The sequence below is a fragment of the Myotis brandtii genome, unplaced genomic scaffold, assembly GCF_000412655.1.
Source record: "Myotis brandtii unplaced genomic scaffold, ASM41265v1 scaffold112, whole genome shotgun sequence".
Classification (NCBI taxonomy): Eukaryota; Metazoa; Chordata; class Mammalia; order Chiroptera; family Vespertilionidae; genus Myotis; species Myotis brandtii.
This window is the reverse complement of record NW_005353838.1, coordinates 1,541,082-1,565,940: the sequence shown is the minus strand read 5'-3', so window position 1 is coordinate 1,565,940 and position 24,859 is coordinate 1,541,082. Positions and strand designations below refer to the sequence as shown.

General features: G+C 38.6%; 1 protein-coding gene across 2 annotated transcripts in view; it reads right to left on the bottom strand.

The window, feature by feature from the left end:
• Positions 1-608: 608 nt before the first annotated feature.
• Positions 609-24,859, bottom strand: part of XIRP2 (xin actin binding repeat containing 2) — a 102,516-nt gene continuing 78,265 nt past the window's right edge. Inside the window, exons 6-9 of one of the 2 annotated variants that reach the window (XM_014545398.1) lie at positions 24,520-24,650; positions 14,574-23,892; positions 10,728-10,861; positions 2,401-2,486 (exon numbers count right to left, since the gene is read on the bottom strand). In XM_014545398.1, coding sequence (XP_014400884.1) covers positions 10,767-10,861; positions 14,574-23,892; positions 24,520-24,650 — 9,545 coding nt within the window. In that variant the 3' untranslated portion in view covers positions 2,401-2,486; positions 10,728-10,766. Of the gene's footprint in view, positions 2,487-10,727; positions 10,862-14,573; positions 23,893-24,519; positions 24,651-24,859 lie in introns of both variants that reach the window. The other variant, XM_014545403.1, reaches the window with a different exon arrangement.

Genomic DNA, 24,859 nt, shown 5'->3' with positions numbered 1-24,859 from the left:
CTTTAGTTCCTAAAAAATGCTATTTATTTTGCTGGAAAATTTGTCATAATTAGGGTGAAGCAATACCCATTACTAAATAAAACAGTATTGAATTTCTTAAGCATATTTGAGTTTTCTTAAACTCCTATATGTCATCCCAGGAAAGTGATGCATCTAGCCTGACAGGGCATATTGTATGGTTTGTATATTTGTCTATTGCATATAGTAAGTAATAAAATGTGCAATGTGCATAATTTATTTAAATAAAGTCTGAAACCTTTTCAGTTCAGTTAATTTCTGAGTACAGACTCTACATTATTCTAGAGGAACACTGATATTTTTCATTAAATGCTTATAGACATGTTCCATGATAACTTAACATAGGCAATTATTTAAAGAACTATGATAATCCTTCTGTTTTTAAAATGAGAAAGAAAATTTTATGTTTTCTAATAATACTGTGGCTTTGGTTCAGTATTTTATTTTTCCAGGATTGTGTGTGTGTGTATGTGTACATGTGCATGTGTGTATTAAATACATGCCACCAGACAAATACTTCCTAAATCACGGAAAATGTATATACTTAGAATGACAACATATGTGGAAAAAAGTAACAGAAGAGGTTTTGTTTGCAGCTCAGGTAATTTAATTTTATTTCAGCAGAAATTATAAAGACAGTATAAGTATTATAATAAATATCAGCAGTATAGAATCACACCAATGATGTTATCTGGCATGTTCAAAAACAGAGCGATATGCTTAAGTGCCATTTGACAGGAAAACGTAGCCATAGTGTTTCACCTCTTCATTCTATTCAGAATAAAAGTAGATTCAAACCGATTATGGAAAACAGTATATAATGTCATACAATGAATATCCCATTGTGGTAGATACGAGATTTCTGAACATTACATTTACAAGTTCAACAAAAGGTTATCAAAATCCCAAAAGTCTTATTTCAGGACAAGGCTATGTCTCAGTGCCTGAGTGTGGACCGGAAGTGGCCAGAGTTGTTCTACTCAGTGTCGCTGTAGCACCTATTCCTTTTAATTTGCTCTTCCACGCTGAGCTGTTCAGACTGGACCTCCACTTTGGGAAACATAGGCTGAGCTGCACATCCCCTTCTCAGAGCATGGAAACTTGGGCTTCCACTGATGTGGCTTGCGCCTATTGTGTCGTCATGCTGCCAATGTTTGATGTCCTTCTCAAATTCTCTTAGGTACAAACATGGCATATTTTTTATTTGATCTACAGAATCTATTAAATCAGGCTCAAAAATGTTCTCATTCTTCTTGGAAAAAGCAGCAATTTTCACAGTGTTAGAAAAGAAGAAGTGTAGGCTTTTGTTATTTGAACGGTTTCCTTTGATGTTTAAAATGTTTGTGTCAGAAGAGGCTATTGAACTTTCTGCCTCTACTATTAACCCACCACTGAGGCCTGATTTGGGGCCAGACTGCACAGTGGCTTTGGCTGCCTGTTTATTGAGAGCCAGAGCTAGTACATTCCTCGAGTAAGTCTTTTTGGATTCAAATATACCAAGTAACTCTGAGATTCTAGATGCGTTTTCTAAATTTTCAACATGGTCTTCACTTGCAGTGCAGTTTGCTTCACCTGACCGTGGTAATAGATTAGGAAATGCTAAAGTAGCTGTCTTCTGCCTGCAATTATTCAGAGACGAGACTGCTACATAATTGTTATTATTATTCTTATTCAAATTATCTTTGTGATTTTGTGGCACCACCTCACCACCAGTGTTAGTAACCTGGAAAAATTCCGCACCCTCAGGTTCATTAGTTTTTTCATTTTTCTCCCTCTCAGCACTCTGCACAACCACATTACTGTTGGCATTAAGATCCATCTCACTTTTCCTCTGGTTCTTTGTCTCTTCAGCCTCATTCAGCTTATCTTGCACATTCTTATTTCCATCCTTCTCATCTTTTCTTGCTTTGTACGTTTCCTTGTCTTTGATTCCTAGAACAGCCTCTTTCTGACACATATGGATGGACTGCAGATAGGACTGCAGGAAAGAAATGTTATCCTGCTCTTGCCCTTTATTTTCCAGAGCTTTCATGTGCTCCATCAGTGATTCGCTTTTCCATTCAGTGGGTGTAGGGGTTGTCATTTCAGGAGGCCATTTAGCTTTACTCATTTTGAGTTCCTCCTCAAGGGGGAAGGTTTTCTTAGGCATCTCTCTAGAAGGGGGCCAAATAATTTTTAATTTTCCCCTTTCCCTGAATTTTCTCAAATCATCCCTTTGCCTTTCATTGTCATCCGCATCTAAATGTTTAAGATCTCCAAGTATGGGGGGGTGTGCTCCACTGTTTTTACAAATATTTGATTCTTCGTTAGGAATAAAGTCCATTGAGCTGCTTTGATTTTTGCAATTCCATCGATCTTTATGCTGTTTGTGTCCAAAACCTTCATCATAATTTCCCTTAGCTTTGAAAAGTTGTTTAAAGTGAGGTTTACAATATATTTGTCCATGAAGTGATGCATAATTTCCCAAACTGCCAAAAAGAACAAAAGAAAAAATTTAGTATTCCATATATACCCGGCAAATTCATAGGGAATTTGGAAATTATTTATTTCAAGAATGAGTCAGAGAGTCAGTCCAATTACGTTACTGGCAATAGATATGTGCTTATTAATTGAGCATTCCTGTTAGATAATAGTTACCACTAATACTCTACATGATGCATGTCTAGTAGTATTTAGAATGTCATGCTGTATGTTAGGTATTGGCATAATAGGTATTATAGTGCAATGCATATGTAGTTATAGCTGGTGTAAAACGATAGGACTAATCTTTGCGAACTCAGTGATTTATGTGAGGAGTTGCAATTTTCAATAAATCCTAAACAGCACACACAAACTTCAACTATTTGAATTTCCTTGGTAATTGGATTTTGAATGAATTGGAAAGCTTGCCTATGCACTCATTTATCTGGCCTTTTGGGGGAGATCAACAGAGTACCTGTTAAAATTAAAATCAAATTTAATCCAAAGCAGCAGCATAATTTTTTAATATTTCTGAATCTCCATATAAAAACAGGTAAATCAACTAGATAGTAAAACTCAAAACCCCTGGATAAAATTTGTAACAAAACTAAGTGACAAGATATCTTCACCAGCCCCCAAATGCAAGGAATCAAGGACGAACCAACAGCAACTATGAGACTAGCATGATAATTGCATCTGTATGGGTAATAGCAGAGGGAACAAGGAAGGTGTCGGATGGAACGGAAAATATAAGACCACAAAAGAGCCAGGCAGTATTTCCTGGAAAGTATCACATGCCAATCAGAGCACAGCAGCTGAAACCAGGAGGGGTTTTGCCCTCTCCAATAGCCAGCGAGTACAGGGTCTGTGCTAGAAAAGACTGAAGAGGCGGCAGAAGTCAAACACTAAGAAATAACACATAGAATATCCTTTTAAAACAAGACTCCACAATGAAGAAAAAAAAAGATATGGAATCAAAATTGAGTTGGATAATGATGACGGAATTTAAAAAAGAAGTTCCTGACTAACATGGAGGAGAGGAACCAAGGCAGGAAATCCCAGAAGTCAAGCCATCACAGAATATGAATACCAGAAGAGGCAGCTTTGTGAAGTTGGGAAAACCATCCAGGATTTGCCTCCTTATAAGATTTAGGAAAACTAATTCCACATAAAAATGAGCAACAGAAAAGCATCAAAGCCAAATATTACACAAAGTTGTTATAAGAAATAAAAGAGTAGGATCATTATACTATCCCCGCTAAAAAAAACATGTTCTCAAAGTGTGAAAATTGTAACTATTTCAAAATGAGCTTGAAGACATTGAGAAAATGATAAAAGACCTGAAAGAATATAAGAATTGTAATTAGAAAAAGTCTTAAGTGAGGTGTCAGGAATAAGAAGAAATAAAAGAGAAAAATGTCAGCAATAAAAAGTAAACTAAAAGAATCATAAGAGCCCTCGCTGGTTTGGCTCAGTGGCTAGAGCATCGGCCCAAGAGAAAAATGTCAGCAATAAAAAGTAAACTAAAAGAACCATAAGAGCCCTTGCTGGTTTGGCTCAGTGGCTAGCATCGGCCCGAGGATTGAAGGGTCCCAGGTTCGATTCCAGCCAAGGGCATGTGCCTGGGTTGCAGGCTTTATCCCCAGTGGGGGATGTGTAGGAGGCAGCCAGTCAATGATTTTCATCATTGATGTTTCTATCTCTCTTTCCCTCTCCCTTCCTCTCTGAAATCAATAAAGATATATTTTTTTAAAAAAGAACCATAAGAGCAAATAAACACAATAGAAGTGTTTTAAGAGAAATAAGAGAAAAAAAGATAAAAAATTACAATCAGAAATGAAAAAAACAGATAAGGATTTGAAAGACAAATATAAAGATAGGCACAAAATATCCATGTGCAGATAATAGGAGTTCCAAAAGAAGAAAATAAAGCAACCAAACAGGCTAAATACTAAAAAGCTATAATTTAAGGAAACTTCCCTGATATAAAAATGTATGAAACTACAAACTGAACATGCACACTAGATAATAGACACTATTGACCCAGAATGACCAAAGTTAAGAACTTTTCTAATAAAAATACCAGCCTTTTAAATAAAAATGAAAAACCTTTTGTATATCTAAAAAGAAAAAAAAAGAGCATTGACTTACAAAGGAGATAAGTTAGAGTATTATTAGCTACTAGAGGCCTGGTGCAAGAAATTTCTGCACAGGTAGGGTCCCTAGGCCTGGCCAGTGATCAGGGCAGATCTGTGGGGTGACCAGCAGGGCGATCAGGGGGCCCCTGCTGGCACCTACCGTGGCTGGCCTGGGGCCACCCGCTCACTGGCCCCGACCCTGCTGCCACTTCAGGTTGCCTTCCTCTGCCACTGGTCGCTTTCCTCTGCGGGGCGACTGGCAGGAAGAATTGGGAGCCCCCCTAGCACATGGCTTAGCTGGCCTGCGGCCTGTGGGCTGGGGGCAGCTCTTGCATTGAGCATCTGCCCCCTGGTGATCAGTGCGTGTCATAGTGACCGGTTGGTCCACTGGTCATTCTGTCATTCAGTTGACTTGCATATTAGGCTTTTATTATATAGGATTTACAGCATATTATACCAGAAGAAAATAGAATAATGCATTTAAAATACTCAATGAAATGAAGTGTAAACCAAGTATTTTACTTTCAGCAAAACTGACTTTCCCTTGTATAGATCACAGATAAATTGTTATTAGGATATAAAAACTTGTAAATAAGCCACAGGAATGTAATGTACAGCATAGGGAATACAGTCAATAATATTGAAGTAACTTTATATGGTTACTAGACTTCTTGCGGTGACCACTTTTTAAGGTCCATAAATGTCAATTCACTATGTTGTACACCAGAAACAAATATAATATTGTATGTCCACTATACTTTAATTTAAAAAAAACCCTTACATTCCAGAAATAAAAAATAACTCAAGGAATATTGTTTCCATGAGCTGTTTCTGAGGAATCTACAAAAAATAAGCTTGAACAACCAGAATGACTACAGAAACATCAACATAAGGACTGATAGGTAGTAAGGTGTATTATATTGTTACCAATAAACTAAGAAGAAATGAAGGAAATAATATGATATGGAATGAATGTGTAATATGACACTGAAGATATAATACATCAATTTTTTTAAAAATGAGGTGTGACTGGAGAGCAAATGCAATTTTTTAATGTTTCAATAATCAAATTAGTGGTGCTGATAGTTTTGCTATTCCAAACTATTGTCCACATGAATATGGGATATTCTAATTCTGTTATCTCCTTGTCTTTGAGAAACAGAAGTAATGAAGTGGAAGATGTATAGATTCATAAAGAAGCTAAGCAAAAGCAGTATCGTTTTGAATTCAATTTAGAAACATCACTACAAAATCATGATACACAAGAGGTCCAGTGCACAGACTCGTGCACATTGAAAGGAAATTAATTAGAAGGTGGCCAGTGGGGAAGACTGGGCGAGATGGGCCAGATATGCCCTAGAACCAACCTCCTGCAGTCCCTCCCCAGCCGGCTGCACCTGTGCTCTAAGTGCATCTGAGGAGTGAGTGGGATCCCTCCAGTAGGTGGCGTCCCTCAGCCTGGCCTATGGGGATTGGGTTGAAACCTGAACTCTGACATCCCCCCAGGGGTCCCGGAGTGCAAGAGGGCACTCTGCAAAGCTGCTGTTGCTCGGCAGCTCCTGTGTTGAGCGTCTGCCCTGTGGTGGTCAGTGAGCATCATAGCTACCAGCCCGTTGGCCAGTCTGCCGGTCACTTAGGCTTTTATATAGATATAGATATAGATGTTTTATTTATAGTACTAGCTCATCAATTTTCAATCTTTTTCATCTCATGATACACATAAACTAATTACTAAAATTCTGCAGAACACCAAAAAATATATTTTTGCTGATCTGACAAAAAATTGGTATAATTTTGTTGGTTTACAAAAACAATAGTAATATCAATTACTACCTTTTTTGCTTCAAATGACTTTTTAAAAAATCAGGTGCCTATCTACACTAATAAAAGAGAAACATGGTAATTAGCGTACGACCGCTACCCTTTTCATTGGCTAATCAGTGAGTATATGCAAATTAACTGTCAGCCAAGATGGCGGTTAATTTGCATATATCTGCTGGGAGCAAAACAAGCCAGCCAGGCGGCTGAGGGAGGCGGGAACGATCAAGCTGGCCGGGCGGCTGAGGGAGGCGGGAACAATCAAGCTGGGCCCGGGCTGAGGGAGGCGGGAACGGCAAAGCTGGGCCGGGGCTGAGGGAGGCGGGAACAATCAAGCTGGGCCGGGAGGCTGAGGGAACGATCAACCTGGGCCCAGGCTGAGGGAGGTGGAACGAAACAAGCCGGACTCCCCCTGTGGGGTCCCAGACTGCGAGAGGGCACAGGCCGGCCTGAGGGACCCCCCCCTTCCCCAAGTGCACAAATTGTTGTGCACCGGGCCTCTAGTCTATAATAATAAAAGTGTAATGTACTAATTAGACTGGACTAAGCTGCAGCTGCCATGGCTGTGAGGGAGGGATCCAGGCAGCTGCCCACGACTGCAAAGGCCTACTCTTGCATGAATTTCATGCATCGGGCCTCTAGGATTTGTATATAAGAATTTCTGTCAAATGCAACCTTATTATGCTATGTGACCAAAAAGAGGAAACTCTGTTGTATGACCTATATATTAATGGTTTAAGACAAGGCATTCACACCAGACAGTTATTGTTGTGTTGGCTGTTGTCATTTTTCATTTGACAATCTAAGGGAAAAGAGATCAGGGTCCCTGACTAGTCAGGTGTTATATGTTTTAAAATTTTTTGCAGCACACTGGTTTAAAATCATTGTATTAGCTCTAAACACTAAAAAAGTTTAGAAATAGTGGCCAACCCAGTAGAAAGAGCATTGAAATTATTGTCTTGATATGCCATTTCTCACTGAAAGAAACCAGGGCTTGGAGAAATGACTGATTCCAGGCCTGGGGCAGTAGATGAGCATGGAACTAGTCCTATCAGATAACAGGGAAACTAGCAAAGACTACTAAGGTTTTGTCAAAAAGACTGAGAATAGAACTTGAAGGGACATCCACTCTCCAGGGATAGGATAATTTGAGCATCGTAATAATAGTAATTGCATCTGATTGAACCTGATCAAATATATGTAAATGTGAGTTTATAAAGATATTAAAAACATTTTAAAATTGGTTACTTCTAGAGAAGGATAAGGGACCATTTCATTATATTGTTGACTAAATAATTGATACATTGGCAAAACTAGTAAGTAAAAGAAAAATTTATACATTTTTTTCTGCCTTTCCTCCACTAACTCTACCACCATGTAACCAAATAACAGATGAGGGGAAGCATCTCCTATACAAATATTCTAATTAGTAATGAAAAAGAAGGAACAAAAATAGAATATCAACATTTTGCAAACATCAATTAATGAATATCGCTTCAATATCTGCTATGATCACAAAACAACAGACAAACAGACATATGTGATTACTGTACTCTTGTCAACACTTCCTATATTCTTGTGAAAGGCATCAAACCTTACTTTACAAAAACCAAAATCTAGATTCAGGTGACAATTTGTCAGAAATACAGAGGAGAAAGGCGCATGTGGAAAACTACAGGTCAAATGTCCTGGATTCTTCACAGATTAATTACAAGGCATGAAGGAAATGGATGGAAAACCTATAGCTTAAAAAAAATTTAAAAGCCATATAATCAAAGTTTTTAAACATGGAATAAACTAAAGTATAGTATCTAGGAAAGGACATCTGGGTAAAAAACTATAAAAATGCAAGGATACTGGAAAGGATACCATTTACTCACAGGAGAGAAAGAGTGAATTATGTTTGGGTGGGGAACATGGAAGGACTTTGAGAGAGAGAGAGAGAGAGAGAGAGAGAGAGAGAGAGAGAGAGAGAGAGAGAGAATGTTCCACTTATTTATGCATTCATTGGTTGATTTTTGTATGTGCCCCAACTGGGGATCAAACCCACAACCTTGGCATATCAGGACAACACTTTAACTGACTGAGCACCTGGCCAGGGCCACTTTATAATAATTATTGAGCCATATACTTGCTTTGATTGGCTTTCTGCATTTGTGGTTCTTTGTACAATGATTTTTATAAATATCAGTTATTGAATAAATTTTTGAACTGTTATTATATGTCAGCCTTTACTAGATGTTGGAAAGACAAACATTAACACATTTCCTACATTGGGGACAATTATATTAGACTGTGTTAAGGATGGAGCAAGCACAGAGGAAGGACACCTGCTTCATATATGGGGGTCATAGCAGGCTTTGTCAAAGACATGCAGTCTCAGTTGAAATATAAAGAATTACTGGGTATTAGCCTGGTGGAGAGCTGGAGGGGAGGCATTTGAAAACCCCTACAAGGAGTGGAAATGATATTTGGAACCAGATAGATATGAGAGAGTAAAGTAATCATTTTGTGGAACTAAAAAAAATTCAGTCTCATGAAAAGTAACATGCAATGGTAGGAAGAGGTGCTGGGAGATCAGCAGGGGCATGATCCTTAAGTGCCTTTTAATTCACATTAAGATGTTAAATTTTTGATAGAGGAAGCCATTGTGTTTTAAATAGGGAACTTCATAAAAATGACCTCAGATTTACATTTTAGAACGATCATTTGCATTATGCCATGGAGCATGGCATTGTGTAGGTTGTTGTTGGTGGTGATGGTAGTGAGATATTATGGAGGCAGGGTGACAGACTTGCTAGAAAGGCTGTTACATTAGTACAGGTGAGAGATGATACTTGCTTGAAAGATACCTGGTCCGGGGAGATGGAGTAAAGTGTATAGAGCTCAAGAAGGACAGAAATTATAGGACTTGGTCATTGCTTGGGTGTAGGGAATGAAGGAGAGAAAGTAGTCAAATGTAACTTCATTTTTCAGCATTGAGTTAATATTAATGCTATTTATTGAGAGAGTAGCATAGAGACCATGAAGTCAAGTAAACAATTTTGGTAGAGAGAAGATAATGGGGCATATTAAATTTGCTATACTTATGAGAAATCTAATTGGAGCAATATACTAGTTATTTAGATATTAATGTCTGATACACAGAAGAGAGTGCTAAGCTAGTGGCACAGATTTCAGAGTTATTGCCACATGGATGATGATTTAAGTTATGAATGTGGATGTGATAAACAAGAAAGAATATAAATAGTGAGAAAGAATAAATGCCCAGAACAGAATTTTAAGAAACTCTAACATCTGGAGAATGGACAGAAAAAGAATCACCCACATAGGATTCGGAGAAGGAACACTCAAAGGTAAGAGGAAAACCATTATACTCTGGTGTCATGGAAACAAAGGGGGAAAATGTTCCACAGAGGAGTATTTGGCATTGTTGATTAAAGTCAGCAAAGATATAGTCTGAAAGATGCACATTGTATTGAGAAAATAATTACATTTCAGTATTTCAGACTATAGCCACACCAAATGCCACATTCATTGCAATGCACTTACTTCAAGAGTTTTGGAAAATGAGTGCATTTATAACTGTGTTGGTAAGGTCTTCTGTTTCACCAGAGAATATACAGAGTATTTATCTGACTTTACATTGATATTATTCTAAATTATTTTCTTTCTACTTACATGGAATAGCCCAGGCATAGGTAAACTCCAGCTCCCACCACCTGTTTCAGTACATGAAGTTCTATTGGAATACAGCTAGGCCCACTAGTTTATAGACACACCTGTTTGTTTAGTTATCTGTGGCTGCTTTCCAACTCCATTGGAAGTCGACTAACAACATAAACAGCATGACCTGCACGGTTGAAAATATCTGCTATCTGGACCTTTACAGGAAAAATTTGCTGATTCCTGATGTAGCGTCTAGACTGAAGTAGTAACTTAAAAGTCAGGAAAAATTTGCTGATTCCTGATGTAGCGTCTAGACTTTAGACTGAAGTAGTAACTTAAAAGTTCCGATTTGCACAGTAACTCTTAATTTTCCTTATCTATAGTATCTCCACATCCACACAAAAGAACCCTTCTTTATTTGACTGGGAAAGCAAAATTTCAAAAAGGAAGATGGTCACAGCCAACCTGAGCAAAGCAGAAAGGAACATGACACATCCCTTTTGCGGTTGTGTGATAACTAATGGCAGCAAGATCTGGAAAAAATTTACATTTTCCTAGGGACGTGATGTTATAAGTACACTGCAGGCTGCTGGATATTTGTACCACAGACCACACAACATTTACCTCAGTTTACTGTTGCAGTGGTGGCATCGGAAGCAGGACTTATGAAAACTCTGCTTGTCTGCTGTGAGGCACTCCATTGGATAAACTGTCTTTTGACAAAGTATACATGTTTCCTTGTCTTGGAGTAGCAGTTTCTGAAAATAAAAATTTACAAAAGCTTATTTAGTGCTATTGTCAATCACATCGTAAAAACAAAACAAACAGCAGCAGCATACCAACTGGCCATGCAGTTAAAGTAGAAAGCTCTAAGACTATTGTCCTGATATTGCCTCTCTGGACATAAGCCCATCTAACATTGGGTCTGAGACACTGTTACAACCTTACTCTAGTGTCTCTACTATTTTATACATTGTACAAGTTGACTTTTATTATTTAAGGATGTATACATGAGCAAAACATGTTCACTAACGGTAATACATTAAAAAGAATATATAGTCAACTCAGCCATGGGAAGTCCCGAGAGCACTTATCCTTCTAGATAACTAAACTTTCCACATATATAAAGGTTTACCTCTCACTTGGTTCAAAGCTTTATTTTTTAAAGCGTTCTGCAGAGATTTTTCAAAAATATGTACTTATCCTTTTTTTTTTAAGCTGAGGGCATTGTTTTTGTTTAAATATTTTCTTGATGGCTTAGTGTTGACTCTATCACAGCAATTCTTAACTTTAATCCAATGAGATTCCTGATTACATTGAAATGTTTAAGGCCATTTGTACTCAAGCTAAATGGCATTATATTTTAGGGCTTTTTGGATTTGCATGGCTGCCTTTTATAGTCTCCCTACCTCTTCCCTTGCTTGGAAGTATCTATAGTCCCATGCTGCTGCTCTCATGTGATTGCTAGCGCCTATGAATAATAGTAGTTATATTATGAATAATAGTAGTTATATTACTAACCAGTGTTTGCCTAGTGGTTCAAAACTGACACAGAACTCCCACCTTGGCATTGCTTTGATCCTCACAATGATCCAGTGAGAATAACTAAGCCTTCATATTAGTCATATGTAAAAGCACATATGCTCAAGTTTTTTTTAATGCAAATAAATACACAGGGTGTCCCAAAAAATTACACCCTTTGGATAATTATAAAGGAAGCAATTATTAAAATACACTTCATTTTCATTGAACAGCTGTCAGCTGTTAACCTGTGTGTACATTTTTGGGGGATACCCTATATATACTTAATGGCTTTGAGGCTCAATTTGGGCTACTGAAAGTTCTCATTTGTTTATTCGGTTGCAGTAGGGGGACACAATTCTATATTTAATATCATTTTTTTGTGTGTGTGCATTTTCTATGTTTTTACCTTCCTAATAAACTGAGAATTTGAAATTAATTGCTTAATTATGCCAGAAGCAAGCACATTACACAATCATATTAACCTGATACACTAGACCCATATGTTGCAAATAAGATAGAGGCATAATTTTTAGTTTCAGCAATTTTTATTTTTTTTTTTTAAGCTGAGGGCATTGTTTTTGTTTAAATATTTTCTTGATGGCTTAGTGTTGACTCTATCACAGCAATTCTTAACTTTAATCCAATGAGATTCCTGATTACATTGAAATGTTTAAGGCCATTTGTACTCAAGCTAAATGGCATTATATTTTAGGGCTTTTTGGATTTGCATGGCTGCCTTTTATAGTCTCCCTACCTCTTCCCTTGCTTGGAAGTATCTATAGTCCCATGCTGCTGTTCTCATGTGATTGCTAGCGCCTATGAATAATAGTAGCTATATTATGAATAATAGTAGTTATATTACTAACCAGTGTTTGCCTAGTGGTTCAAAACTGACACAGAACTCTCACCTTGGCATTGCTTTGATCCTCACAATGATCCAGTGAGAATAACTAAGCTTTCATATTAGTCATATGTAAAAGCACATATGCTTAAGTTTTTTTAATGCAAATAAATACACAGGGTGTCCCCCAAAATTACACCCTTTGGATAATTATAAAGGAAGTGCTTATTAAAATACACTTCATTTTCATTTAACAGCTGTCAGCTGTTAACATGTGTGTACATTTTTGGGGGATACCCTATATATACTTTATGGCTTTGAGGCTCAATCGGGCTCCTGAAAGTTCTCATTTGTTTATTCGGTTGCAGTAGGGGGACACAATTCTATATTTAATATCATTTTTTGTGTGTGTGCATTTTCTATGTTTTTACCTTCCTAATAAACTGAGAATTTGAAATTAATTGCTTAATTATGCCAGAAGCAAGCACATTACACAATCATATTAACCTGATACACTAGACCCATATGTTGCAAATAAGATAGAGGCATAATTTTTAGTTTCAGCAATTTTTATTTTTAAGCTTGCTATTTCTTTCAATCTGTCTAAAAGAATGGGCTACACTAACGATGCACATTAATTATGTCAAATCCTTTTCTTGTGAAGCCTCATTAATTGTAAAATATAGGGAAATATGAATAAATGAGCTGTTCTCTGATGTTAAAAAATGTACTAAGTTCTGCCCTGTCCAGGTGGCTCACTTGATTGGAGAATCATCACATACACCAAAAGGTTGTAGTTCGATTCCCATCAGGGCACATATCTAGGTTGCAGGTTCTGATCACCAGTTGGGATGTGTGCGGAGGCAACCTATTGATATTTCTCACATTGATTTCTCTCTTTCTTCCTTTTTTTCTAAAATCGATTTTTTTAAAAAATGTACTATGTTCTTATGTGTACTAAGTTCTGCCTTGTCCAGGTGGCTCACTTGATTGGAGAATCATCACATACACCAAAAGGTTGTAGTTCGATTCCCATCAGGGCACATATCTAGGTTGCAGGTTCTGATCACCAGTTGGGATGTGTGCGGAGGCAACCTATTGATATTTCTCACATTGATTTCTCTCTCTCTTCCTTTTTTTCTAAAATAAATTTTTTTAAAAATGTACTAAGTTCTTACGTTTTAAATCTTCTTCCTTCCAAACCCTTGACCGGAATCGAACCTGGGACCTTTCAGTCCGCAGGCCGACGCTCTATCCACTGAGCCAAACCGGTTTCGGCCAAGTTCTTATGTTTTAAATCTTCTTCCTTCCAAATATAATCAAATTTTAAAAATGTATTGTCCAGGCCCATTTGCGAGTGAGGCCAACTGAGCTATCATTTGGGGTTTACAAAAGGTGGAAAAATTACGGTATAGGTTAAAAAAACACACCCAGTGGTATTAGAGAAAGTTAACTCCTTTCAACTCAATAACAGTGATTAAATATATAAAAGTTCTAATTCCATACCTACACTTTTTTTCAAAATACCAATCAATAAAATCCTTAAAGCGCATATGATGAGTATAAAGTGTTTCTTGGATTATTACCAGGCTGTATTGAATTCAAACGCAAACACCACTTAAAGTCTGGCAGTTAAAAATACATCAATAGTAGGTCAAGGGATATTACCTACTATTGTCTTAAATAAGTGGATAAAATAATAACTTTTCATAAGGAATATTAACAATGTCACATGGGTGAACAATTACTAATGAGTATATAGTTATATATAATCATTTATACTATCACAATTACAATGATTATATCTGCTGCTTTATCCAAACCCTTATTTACCTTGACAAATATAAGTCTCAATAATCTATATAGGTAGTAGTATTTGTTATTTTCACACAGTACAGACGAATCATAGTAGATGCTTTTGTAAGGAGAAAGTAGTAAAGCAAGCATTGTAAAGAGAAGGACATTGGCGACAAGGGAGAGCTGTTAGTCTTAGGTTATATAGTTTGGTTACTTCCACGCACTCTTTTAGCTGCAAATCACTTTAGCTCTGGGGCACGTGCCTTTAAACGGGTTAATCTTACTTCACGTTCTGCAAGCTCATTTACCACTTAGGAAGGCAGAGTCCTCTTGGAAGGCGGTTCTCATCTCAGCATCCGAGGTCGCATATCCCACGCTTTCAAAGACTCTTTCACTCTCCTGCCACGTCTGTTGAAAATTCCGCCTTAAATCGGTAGGCGAATCAGAAATGTCCAAAATATGGCCAGCGATGACATCTTCATAGGTGGGCGGAGCGTGCTTGAAGCCAAAGCCCGACTTGCCAGCTTCGGAGGTGAGCGATGGAGACACTGTCCTCTTCGACCCAACAACTTGACTCTCGAAGGCTTCCACCCCGGAGAAGAGCTCCCCTGGAGGCCTCGCTTCAGCGTGGGCCCTGGGCTGCCCCCCAGGAATGGAAAAGCCTGTGAAACTCGAGTTTTCTAAAGATGTCAATCCAAATTCCTCCTTCCGAAACGTATGGCTTTCTTGCTTTTCTTTACGGTTTGCTTCTCCATTGACATAAACTCTGGTATTTGACTTTGCCTCGAAGACTGGGCCATCCTCAAATCCCCGGAACCATCTGCTGATGTCACTGTCGGGGTCATGCACAAACGGCCCAGCGCTTTGCACGGTCCGGTTGGCCGCCTCGTACCGCTGCGTGTGCTCCGACAGGCGAGGCCCGTCCACCCTGCGGATGATTTCCACCGAGTCAAAACTCTCCGTGTCCGGCACCACGCCGTGGGCGGCATTCACTCCCTCTTGGAGAAGGTAAGTCGCCCTTTCCTCTACTTTCCTCACTTCCTCTTGCGCTTCTCGGAAGGAGCCCCTCTCCACGGGATTCACACTGATCGGTATGGTTATCGTAGGAGAGTCCCTCCCACGAGTTTCTATCTTAATCTGCCGGCGAAGGGTTGCAGGCGAGGGGATGACCTCGGACCTCTTCTCTACAATCGGAACCGGGGTTCCTGGGGAGCAGGGGATGGGCCCCCTGGCTAACTTGGCAGTGGTGTCTTTGAGTTTGACAAGTTGTTCGGAGCGACTCCTGGGTGGAGAAGGGGAGGTAGTCGCACTGTGAATGCTAGATGTGTGTGACACAGGCGTTCTTGGTGATGGTTCAGCAAAACTCGCCTTTTCAGGGGACTGAGAAAGCGCATCCTTAGTAGAGGTTTCTGTTCGCCGGGCGGTGGACTCGATTGTGATAAAAGTTGGAGATGGTGCGCGTGTTTTTAAGGAGGGAGGGGGAATCTTGCTATCCTCCAATTTAATTTTCTGATGGGTCTTCATATGATTATGAGTGGTCGCTGCAGAATGGGTTTCTATTTGGTGGTGCTGTGTTTTTTCGACAATGGCATTTTCTTCCTGCTCAGTGTTTTTATTAGAGTTGACATTAACATGAGGCACTTTGGATAATGTTTCATTAAGCTCAGTGGGTTTATTTCTCTGCTTTCCTGCTTTAGAGGATGTCATGGCTGTTTGAATTATATTTTCGCAAGACACAAGCATGTCCTCTGCTTGAGTTTTAATATGCGTTATTTCTTCTTTGATTTTCTCTATGTTATTCTCCACAGTAATGCGAGCTCCATACTCTCTTTTTTCTTCACTTAATAGCCATACTGGAATAATATTTAACAGTGTCTGAAATGTCTTAAGGCCATTTGTATCTGGTTCTGCTTCAAACTGTTTTATCCTAGACAAAATCTGTTGTAGTTCTTCACGTTTTCTCAAAAATTCCAATATATTTATAGCACATTTCCCATTATCCTTCTGGGATTCTTTCCCAGAGGAAAATAAAGATTTATTTTGTGTAATCTCTCGCTTTGAATCTTTAGTATTAGAAAAGACTTGTTTCTGTTGTATGCCCTTGACTCCAAGCCATTTTTCTTCCTGAAGATTACTGTAGGGCTGGGGCAATTTTTTATGTTCAACTTGACTTTCAGAGCTCTGTATTTGTGTTTGCTGAAAATTCTCAGTCTGTGAATCAATATGTGCCTCTGTAACCTTTTGCTTGACTACCTTCTGTGCCGACTTATTTAAATGTTCTTGTTTGCTTTCAACTATTAGTCTCTCTTCTTTTGGACTAATGGCTGGTGGGCCCTGAATGGTTCCTTCACTTTCTAGAAGTGTTCCCCTCTCAGATTTTCTAAAGTCTCTTTGCTTCTCATGAACTATGGTGCACTTACTTTCACGGCTTTTCCCTGAGAGTTCTGCAGGCAATTGTATTGTTACTCTTTTTTCCTTCTTAGGCAAATGGTGATATTTTTCAGCCACGGATTGCTTATTACTATATTCAGTGCTTGCTTCTGTTTCCTGGGTTTCCTGATGCTGTTGTTTGGTAATGGTTTGCACATCAACTTCAGAATGCTTTTTATGGCTTTCGTAGCTGTGGTCTGTCTCATGTAATTTCTGATCTAGAGTTGGGAGCTTGATGGTTCTAACTTTGAAACTTGGGGAAGCTGGTTTGCTTTGGGGCAAGTGCAACTGCCCCAGATACTTCGGCTGTGTTTGCTGTGTACTATGTTCTTGGCAACTCTGTTGAATGTCACAAGCTGACTTAGATAGTCTCATGTCCCTGGAGCTCTGTAAAACTTCCTTTTTCATGGCACCTTTGTCTTCGGAGGCTGCTAGAACATGTTGGGGCCTCTCGGCGGCAACTGGTCCTGCTGGTGTGGGAAGCGTGTTATCAGTACACATTCCTCGTACTTGAGAGTTGGGGTGGGGTTGGGCCACGGTGACCCCTGAATCCATTCCAGGGAGGGGAACTGCCTCATGCGTTTTTTGTAAGAGCACTTGCTTTTCCAACTCTGATATGTTTTGGCTTGGGCATTCTGGTTTGACTATGTTGTAGCAAAAACTCTCCTGTTTCTGTTTTTCAAGCTCTTCTCTTTGTTGTCTATATTTTTCTTCAGCGACCATTAAAGGTGTCTTAAATTTTCTCATATAAGGTTTTGGACTTTGTTGTCCTGAACCCGCAGGAAATGAATGAGATTTGACGAGAGGTGTTTTCCCTTGTTTTTCCTTGGGTGGTAAAGTTTCTGAAATTGTCTGTGAGAGAGACCTTGTAGAGCCCATAGAGAATTGTTTTCTTTCAGAAAGACTTTTCCTAGATATGTTCTGCTTCGTCTCTGTTTGTTCATTGCTAGTCACTGTTATTACTCTTTTCTGATCCTTTGAGGGAGTGATTTTACATTCCATATCTGTCAGGGAATTCTTCAGTTCAGTTCTTGGGGAACCATGAAACCTTTTGTCTTCTAAGTGCTTGGGGAGTTTGGGTTTTGGTAATGTGGGAGGTGGCAGACGTTTTCCTGATTTTCCTGTTGTGATTTTAGCTTGAGAATGAGTTTGTTGAGCCCTTGAGGCTTCTTCTTGGGAATATTGTACGAATGCGCTGCTGTGCTCTTCTTGAACAGAGGAGGAAAGGAGATGAGCTGGGTTTAGAGATGGAGCTGGAGGAGGGGGAGGTGGTAGAAACATTGACTGATATTCTCTTTCAGCTTTCTCATCTTCTGGTGGTGGAGGAAGAGGGAGGCCTGGGAAATGCTCAAATTCAGCCTTTAACTTCTCTGTGGACAGTGAGGGAGGAAACCCGTTTTTTTCAGGCAACATCATTAAAGGCGGTGGAGGAGGAAGAGGGAATTCTATTTCAGATGATGCATTGGAAGGTGGAGGAGGAGGTGGAGAAGGAGGTGGAAGAGGGCACTCACTTTCTTTTACATTATTTTCAGGGTTCAAGTCGATTTGATTAAAGGACATTTCCATTGCCTTTTTTAAGTCTGTGGAAGTATTTGTCTTCATTAGAAAGTCCTGGCTGTTCAGATAAACATCAGCCTTCTGCTCTTTGTCAGTTGCCTTAAATTTATTGTGGCTTTTTGGGAAGACTTTGACTTCTGTTATATTTGATATGTCTTGATCTACAGGCAAAGTCTGCCACATTGGCTGAGGGTTCCCATTCTTTTTCTTTATATCTTTATTACAATATTTCATCTCTTGCCTTAATAAGGTTTGCTTCTGAAAGTCCCCTGAAACTTCACCAGTTTCTCCAACCATCTTGTTGACTGGACCCTGGGTTGGACTACGAGTAGAGCTTTGTGTATTTATAGATATTTTACTGTTTTCTACATTTTTAGAGCTCTTTACAGGGAAAGACTCAGTCTTCTGGTGCTCATTCCTCAGTTTGCAAGTTTGAGTCTGTTGCTTTCCAACTGCTTTAGCAATAGATTGGGTAGAGTTAAAGACAGCATCCTTCTGCTTGTTCACTGTCTCTGATTCCTTAGTTTTTAGATTTTCCTTAACTGACACAGTTGAAGTCAATTGTCTGCTTATATGTTCATCTCTAAGATGCTGCTCTGTTGTCGTATCAGTCCATCTACCCATTTTGTCGCCTGATTCCAACACATTTTTAATAGCCTTGTGGTGTGAATTAGATAGTTTTCTAAGGCTTTTCTCAAGAGCATCATTGTTTTGTTCACGATCTACGACAATCTTTACAGTGCCTTTAGGGGCTTTTGGAAGATCAACCTCAGTTCTTTCTTCTATTAAATTCCCGTGACAAGATTTACCGGTAGTTTGGCTGAGAGTGTCTGTACCCCCTCGCCACCTGGCTACTGGCTCCAATGGTCCTGGTCTTGGCTGAAGAACACATTTTCTGTCTGTCTGGACAGCCATCTGATGCATCTCTGTGTTCTGCTCTTGCGAGGATTCTACCATCGCAGCTTGCACACCTTCTTTGACTGCACCTTTTTTATTTACCTCTTTGAAAGCTCTTTGTGCTTCTTTCAGATTTCTTAATGAGCTTTCAAGGTCATCTCGGAGAAGCTCCTTTTTCAGGATTTCTGTCCTTGTGTTTGCAGTCTTTTCAAGGCATTCCATAGCTTTCTCAAAATCATCAGGGATGGCATTGGCCTGTTTAGATTCCTTATATGGTTGGCTTAATTCCTTAAGTGACTTGAGTGTGGCCAGCATGTCGCCTTTTATAATCTCTTCTGTTTTAGCCACTGTTTTCTGATTTATGGCCTGGCTGAGGGAACTTAGGGTTGATTTCAAATCACCTTTTACAATTTCTTCTTTGGGTGCTTTACAAGCTGTACTTGGAGGCTCTGTCATGAAAACTTTCACTGTATTATGCACATCTCCTGGAATGATATCAGTTTCATTAACAGTACGTTCAACCTGAGACTGCCTTTTATTTAGTAACAGTTTTGTGCCCTCTACATCACCACCAATTATTTCTTCCTCTGTATCTTGTGTTCGAGCTGTTACTGTTTCATCTGACCCTAGCTGGAGTTGTTTGAGATAATCCAAAGCACCAGTTTCTATGCATGTTGTGAAAAACTGAACATTTCCCCTCTCAGAGGCATCGATTTTCGCCCTTTCAGATGTTTTATAGTTTGATATGGAAGATAGCAAATTATGAATGGTACGTTTTACATCACCCGCTATTACCTCTTCACGCTCAATTGTATCACCAGCATTTTCATGAAGAAGACAATAGATGGTCATATTAATATCTCCTCTTTCATCCTCCTGAATTAAAATGCCTTTCTTTACAGATCTTTCCTCGGAGAATAGGTTTTTTATTGCTTGTTGCACATCACCACTCACTATCTCTTCTTTTTCAGCATGACATTCTGTTGACCTGTTTAATAACTGAGTTTTGGTCAAATTAACATTTCCCTTCTCTTCTTCACTAACCACAATCTCTCTTTGAGTATAGTCTCTTTTGGAAAGTAGGCCCAGCATTATTTTTCTAAGATCAACCCTGATAACTTCTTCTTTCTGTATCTCAGGAGATGTTTGATTCATCAGCTTATATTTTGCCATTCGAACATCCCCTACTTCATCAGCTTCAATGATGATTCCAGGAGCCTCTATAACTTTTTGAGAATAGAGTTCTTCTAAGGTTTCTTTAATGCTTTTGCCAATAATTTCCACCTTTTGTACCCCATTTTCATTAAATTCATGAAGGGGTGTAGTTTCAAACAGCCATGTAGTTGTCTTGACATCAGAAGGAGGGATTTCTTCCTTGGTGATTTTTGTGACACTTTCATCTGTTTCCTTAATAGAATCCAAAGTCTGGTTCTCAAAAAGCCACACTGCCTGCTTAACATCACCGCTCTGCACGTCTTGCTGAGTGACTGTTTTGATATTTTCATATTCTGACCCTTCTCCTCTCAGCTCATCTATAGTGTGGGTTTCAAATAGCCAAGTAGATGTTTTAACATTGCCCTTTTGTATTTCATTGACACTTACTGTTCTTATATAAGCATTCTTATTAAAATTTTCAGACTCAAAAAATTGTTTATTTGTCTTTACATCCCCACCTTGAATATGGTCTACAGTGGGCACAATATCACGTGGTTCTTCTGAAATCTGATCTAGTGGCTGCGTTTCAAATCTGTATCTGACAGAACTAACCTCTCCTTTCTGAATATCTTCTTGTGTGACAGATTTAATAAGATACACAGTCTCTGATTCATTAATGGAGTCTAATGGTTTTGTTTCAAAAAGCCACCTTGTCCCTCGTACATCTCCGTGGATTACCTCTTCCTTTTTAACTGTTGTCACTTCATGATAATGCCCTTCCCGGTCTTGAATTGCATAGAGTGGCTGGGTTTCAAAGAGCATTCTGTAGCTTTTTACATCACCTTTTATTACTTCTTCAGTAATTGATTCTTTGGTGCTGATAGAGTCAGATTCTTCTTTAATCTCATCTAAAGAAAAAGTCTCAAAGATAAAGCACCCCTTTCTTACATCCCCACCTTGTATGTCTGTCACTGTCTTAACTAATTCATCATCTTCTTGGCCTTCTTTGATCCTATCAATGGGTTGGTTTTCAAAAAGCCACCTACAATTTAAAACATTGCCTTTCTGAATATCTTCAGTCTTTAGCATTTTGATCTTTTTCAAAACTTCCTCTGAACTGGAATTTATAGAATCTAAGGACTGATTTTCAAATTTATGCCGCATGCTGGAGACATCCCCAGCTTGTATGTCCAGTTGCACAGTCTTGATTTCCTTTCCTTCTTCTCCTTGTATGCTGTCCAAATTTTCTGTCTCAAAAAGAAAACGTGCTGTATGAACATCCCCACCTTGGATCTCCTCCTGTTTTATAGTTTGCAATTTGACGGTTGCTTCAGAGTCATCTTTTATGGTATCAAGTGGCTGGGTTTCAAAGAGCCAAGTGCAGGCTTTGACATCTCCCTTAAGAATTTCTTCACTGCCAGTCATTAATGAAACTTTTTCATAAAGAGACTCCATTGGCTGGGTTTCAAAAAGCCATTTACAGGTTTTGACATCCCCTTTAACAATATCTGTAGCTTGCTCAGTTTTACTTTCTAATTCTTCCATATTGCTAAAATATTTAATTGAATCAAGAGGTTGGGTTTCAAACAGCCATTTAGCAGATTTCACATTTCCATTTTGTATTTCTTGAGCAGATATTCCTCTAATTATCTGAAATTTGTGAATGCTTTCATCAAATTGGTCAATGGGCCGTGTTTCAAAAAGCCACCTGCAGCTTCTTACATCACCTCTTAGGATTTCTTCTTGCTGGACTGTCTTTACCTGATGATATTTGCCAAGGTGATCTTGAATGGCGTAAAGTGGTGTTGTTTCAAAGAGTGATTTATTTAACTCTACAGCACCTCTTGTGACTCCCTCCACCTCTATTTTATGGGATGCATCAAATTTAATTAAATTGTTTGACTCAAAGATATGTGTGTAATTTCTTACATCTCCTCTTTCAACTTCTTCAAGTTTCACTGTTTGTATGTATTCTTTTTTATCTTCTCCAATTTCTTCCAGAGGTTGGGTTTCAAAAATCCATTTTTGGTGCCTAACATCCCCCTTTTCTTCTTCCGAGGCAGTGATTTTTTGAAGTTTTCCTACATCAGGGCTATCTTTTAAAGCCTCTATTGGAAGTGTTTCAAATAGGTGCTTAGTAGTTTGTACATCACCCCCTATTTTCTCTTCAGATCTTAGAAGACCTGCATCAGGAACTTCATTTAAAATGTCTAATGGCTGTGTTTCAAACATCCAACACTTTCTGGAGACATCTGTACCTATTATTGTTTCCTTTTCAGTGATGACCTCTTCTGACTCTTCTTTGATTTTCTCCAAAGGTTGAGTCTCAAATAACCACTTTGCCCTACTCACCCCACCTTTGACATTTTCTTCCATGGATATTCCTCTGACGACTTTAATTTCAGTGATATCCTTGTTAATTGTGTCCAAGGGCTGTGTTTCAAACATCCAACGTGCTGTTCTCACATCACCCTTTTCAACATCTTCTCTGTGAACAGTTTTAATTTCTAGCATTTGACCTAAACCATCTCTAATAACATATAATGGTTGAGTTTCAAAACATTTTATACTTCTCTTAACATTTCCCTTAATTTCTTTGAGCTCAGATCTGAGTTGCAGGAGGTGAACCTCATCCATTGAATGAAGCTGCCCAAGTTGATCCAGATGTTGAGTTTCAAACATGTATCTCACAGTCTTGACATCTCCCCCAGTTATGTCTGTTACGGCAGTTATCACTGATTCCTCTGGACTTTGATGCATTTTATTCATTGAGTCTAACGGCTTTGTTTCAAACATCCACCGGGCTGTGCGGACGTCTCCTCTGGCTAGCTCGGGAATTTTTTCAGCATCTTCTTCAATGCTAGAAGAATGATCCCCCAGTGTATCTATGGGTTGGGTTTCAAACATCCATGTGGTATATTTCACATCACCACCAGCAATGATTTCTTGATCAGCGATGCCCTTGGAGACGTTATCTTCATCTGGAGAGCCAGTGTTGATAGAGTCTAATGGCTGATTCTCAAAGACCCATCTTATGGACTGCACCTCTCCTTTCAGAATTTCATCCCACTCCACGTGTTCTCTTTCTGAGTTAAGAGTGTTTTGAGAACTGTCATTTGTATTTTCAAAAACATACCGGGCTTGTTGTACATCCGCTGAAACTGAGCTCCCTGTGTTCACTTGACTAGAAACAATTTCAGAAACCTCACTGATATAATCTTTTTCTAAGTTTTTTCTTAACTCAGGATGGATGTGTTTATATAAACGGTTTAATTCGTACAAATTTCTTTGCTTGGAATATAATTCTTTGGGGACTGGTGGTATTTTAGGAGGACTGGGCAATTCAGGGGACTGGGAAAATGCTGTCACCTCTATTGGTGTTTGAAGTATATCAGGTGGGGGAGGAGGAAATTCTTCTGTCTTTCCCGAAGGACTGGCATGAACTTGTGCCAGAGTTGAGGAAGTGGCACTGTGGTCACTATATCTTGTGGTTAATGTTTCCTTCCTCTGGCTGGTTGAAGTGCAAAAAGTGGAAGAGGTACCCACAGTTGATGATGGCTTTAAAATCTCTTCATATTCACTTTCAATCTTTAAGGGAGAGAAAATCAAATCTTATAAATATGGGTAGAATGGGGGAGACTGCCTAGGCACTGCTCTTCACCTGTCCATCTGCTTTGAAACTTCCATTGGGAACAACAGGGGACACACTCCATTTAGAAACCTACTTAGGAGCAATATTCAGTATTCATTACTGCCTTTCCTATAATCTATTTGCACATTTGAATTATATTTTCCATTTGATACATCAATGACTCAGTTTAACATACATATAATCTTGGTTATTTTTCCTCCTTTACTTAATGTGCTATGCAGAGTAATCTAGAAGAAAACAATAAAAGTCTTAAAGTACTTTTTTTGTTGGTTGTTTTCTTTGTTTAGGTATCTGGCATTTAAACGTGACTTTATTATTTTATCTAATATTAGTTATTAAAGTTTAGAGCATACACGATTTTTTCTTCCCCTATTTTCTCTAGTGAGAAAAGTTCTAACTCTACTGCTTTCCTCAAGTAGTAGAATAATATTCTTCTATGGGACAGAATAAGCAATGTTCAGAATATTTTTGTTGTTGAAAAACCATCTCAAACATTCAATAATTTGAAAATGCTATGCATTTACATCTAGTTTCATACTTAATATGTAGAAAAATTGTCTTACCTTAATTTGCTTGGCTGGGGTTGCTTCTTTGTCAGAACAAAGGACCTTTTCCTGGGCAGACTTTTCAAATTGCTCTTTTAAAAACTTAGTTGAAACCTTTGGAATTTCTTCATCCTCAGGTGTATCTATGACTATAAGTAGGAAAGAGCACCAAAGATATTATGTAACTATAAACATGATATTTGAGAAGAAATTATGGTTTTATGGGAAACTTCTCACAATATAAGTTAAGTAAAAAGATTCAAGGTACATAGGTCACGAAATAGACAAAAAAATAGTGGTGGTTATCTCTGAATGGGAAGTCACAAACTTCCCATTGTGATGAAACTGTTATTTATTT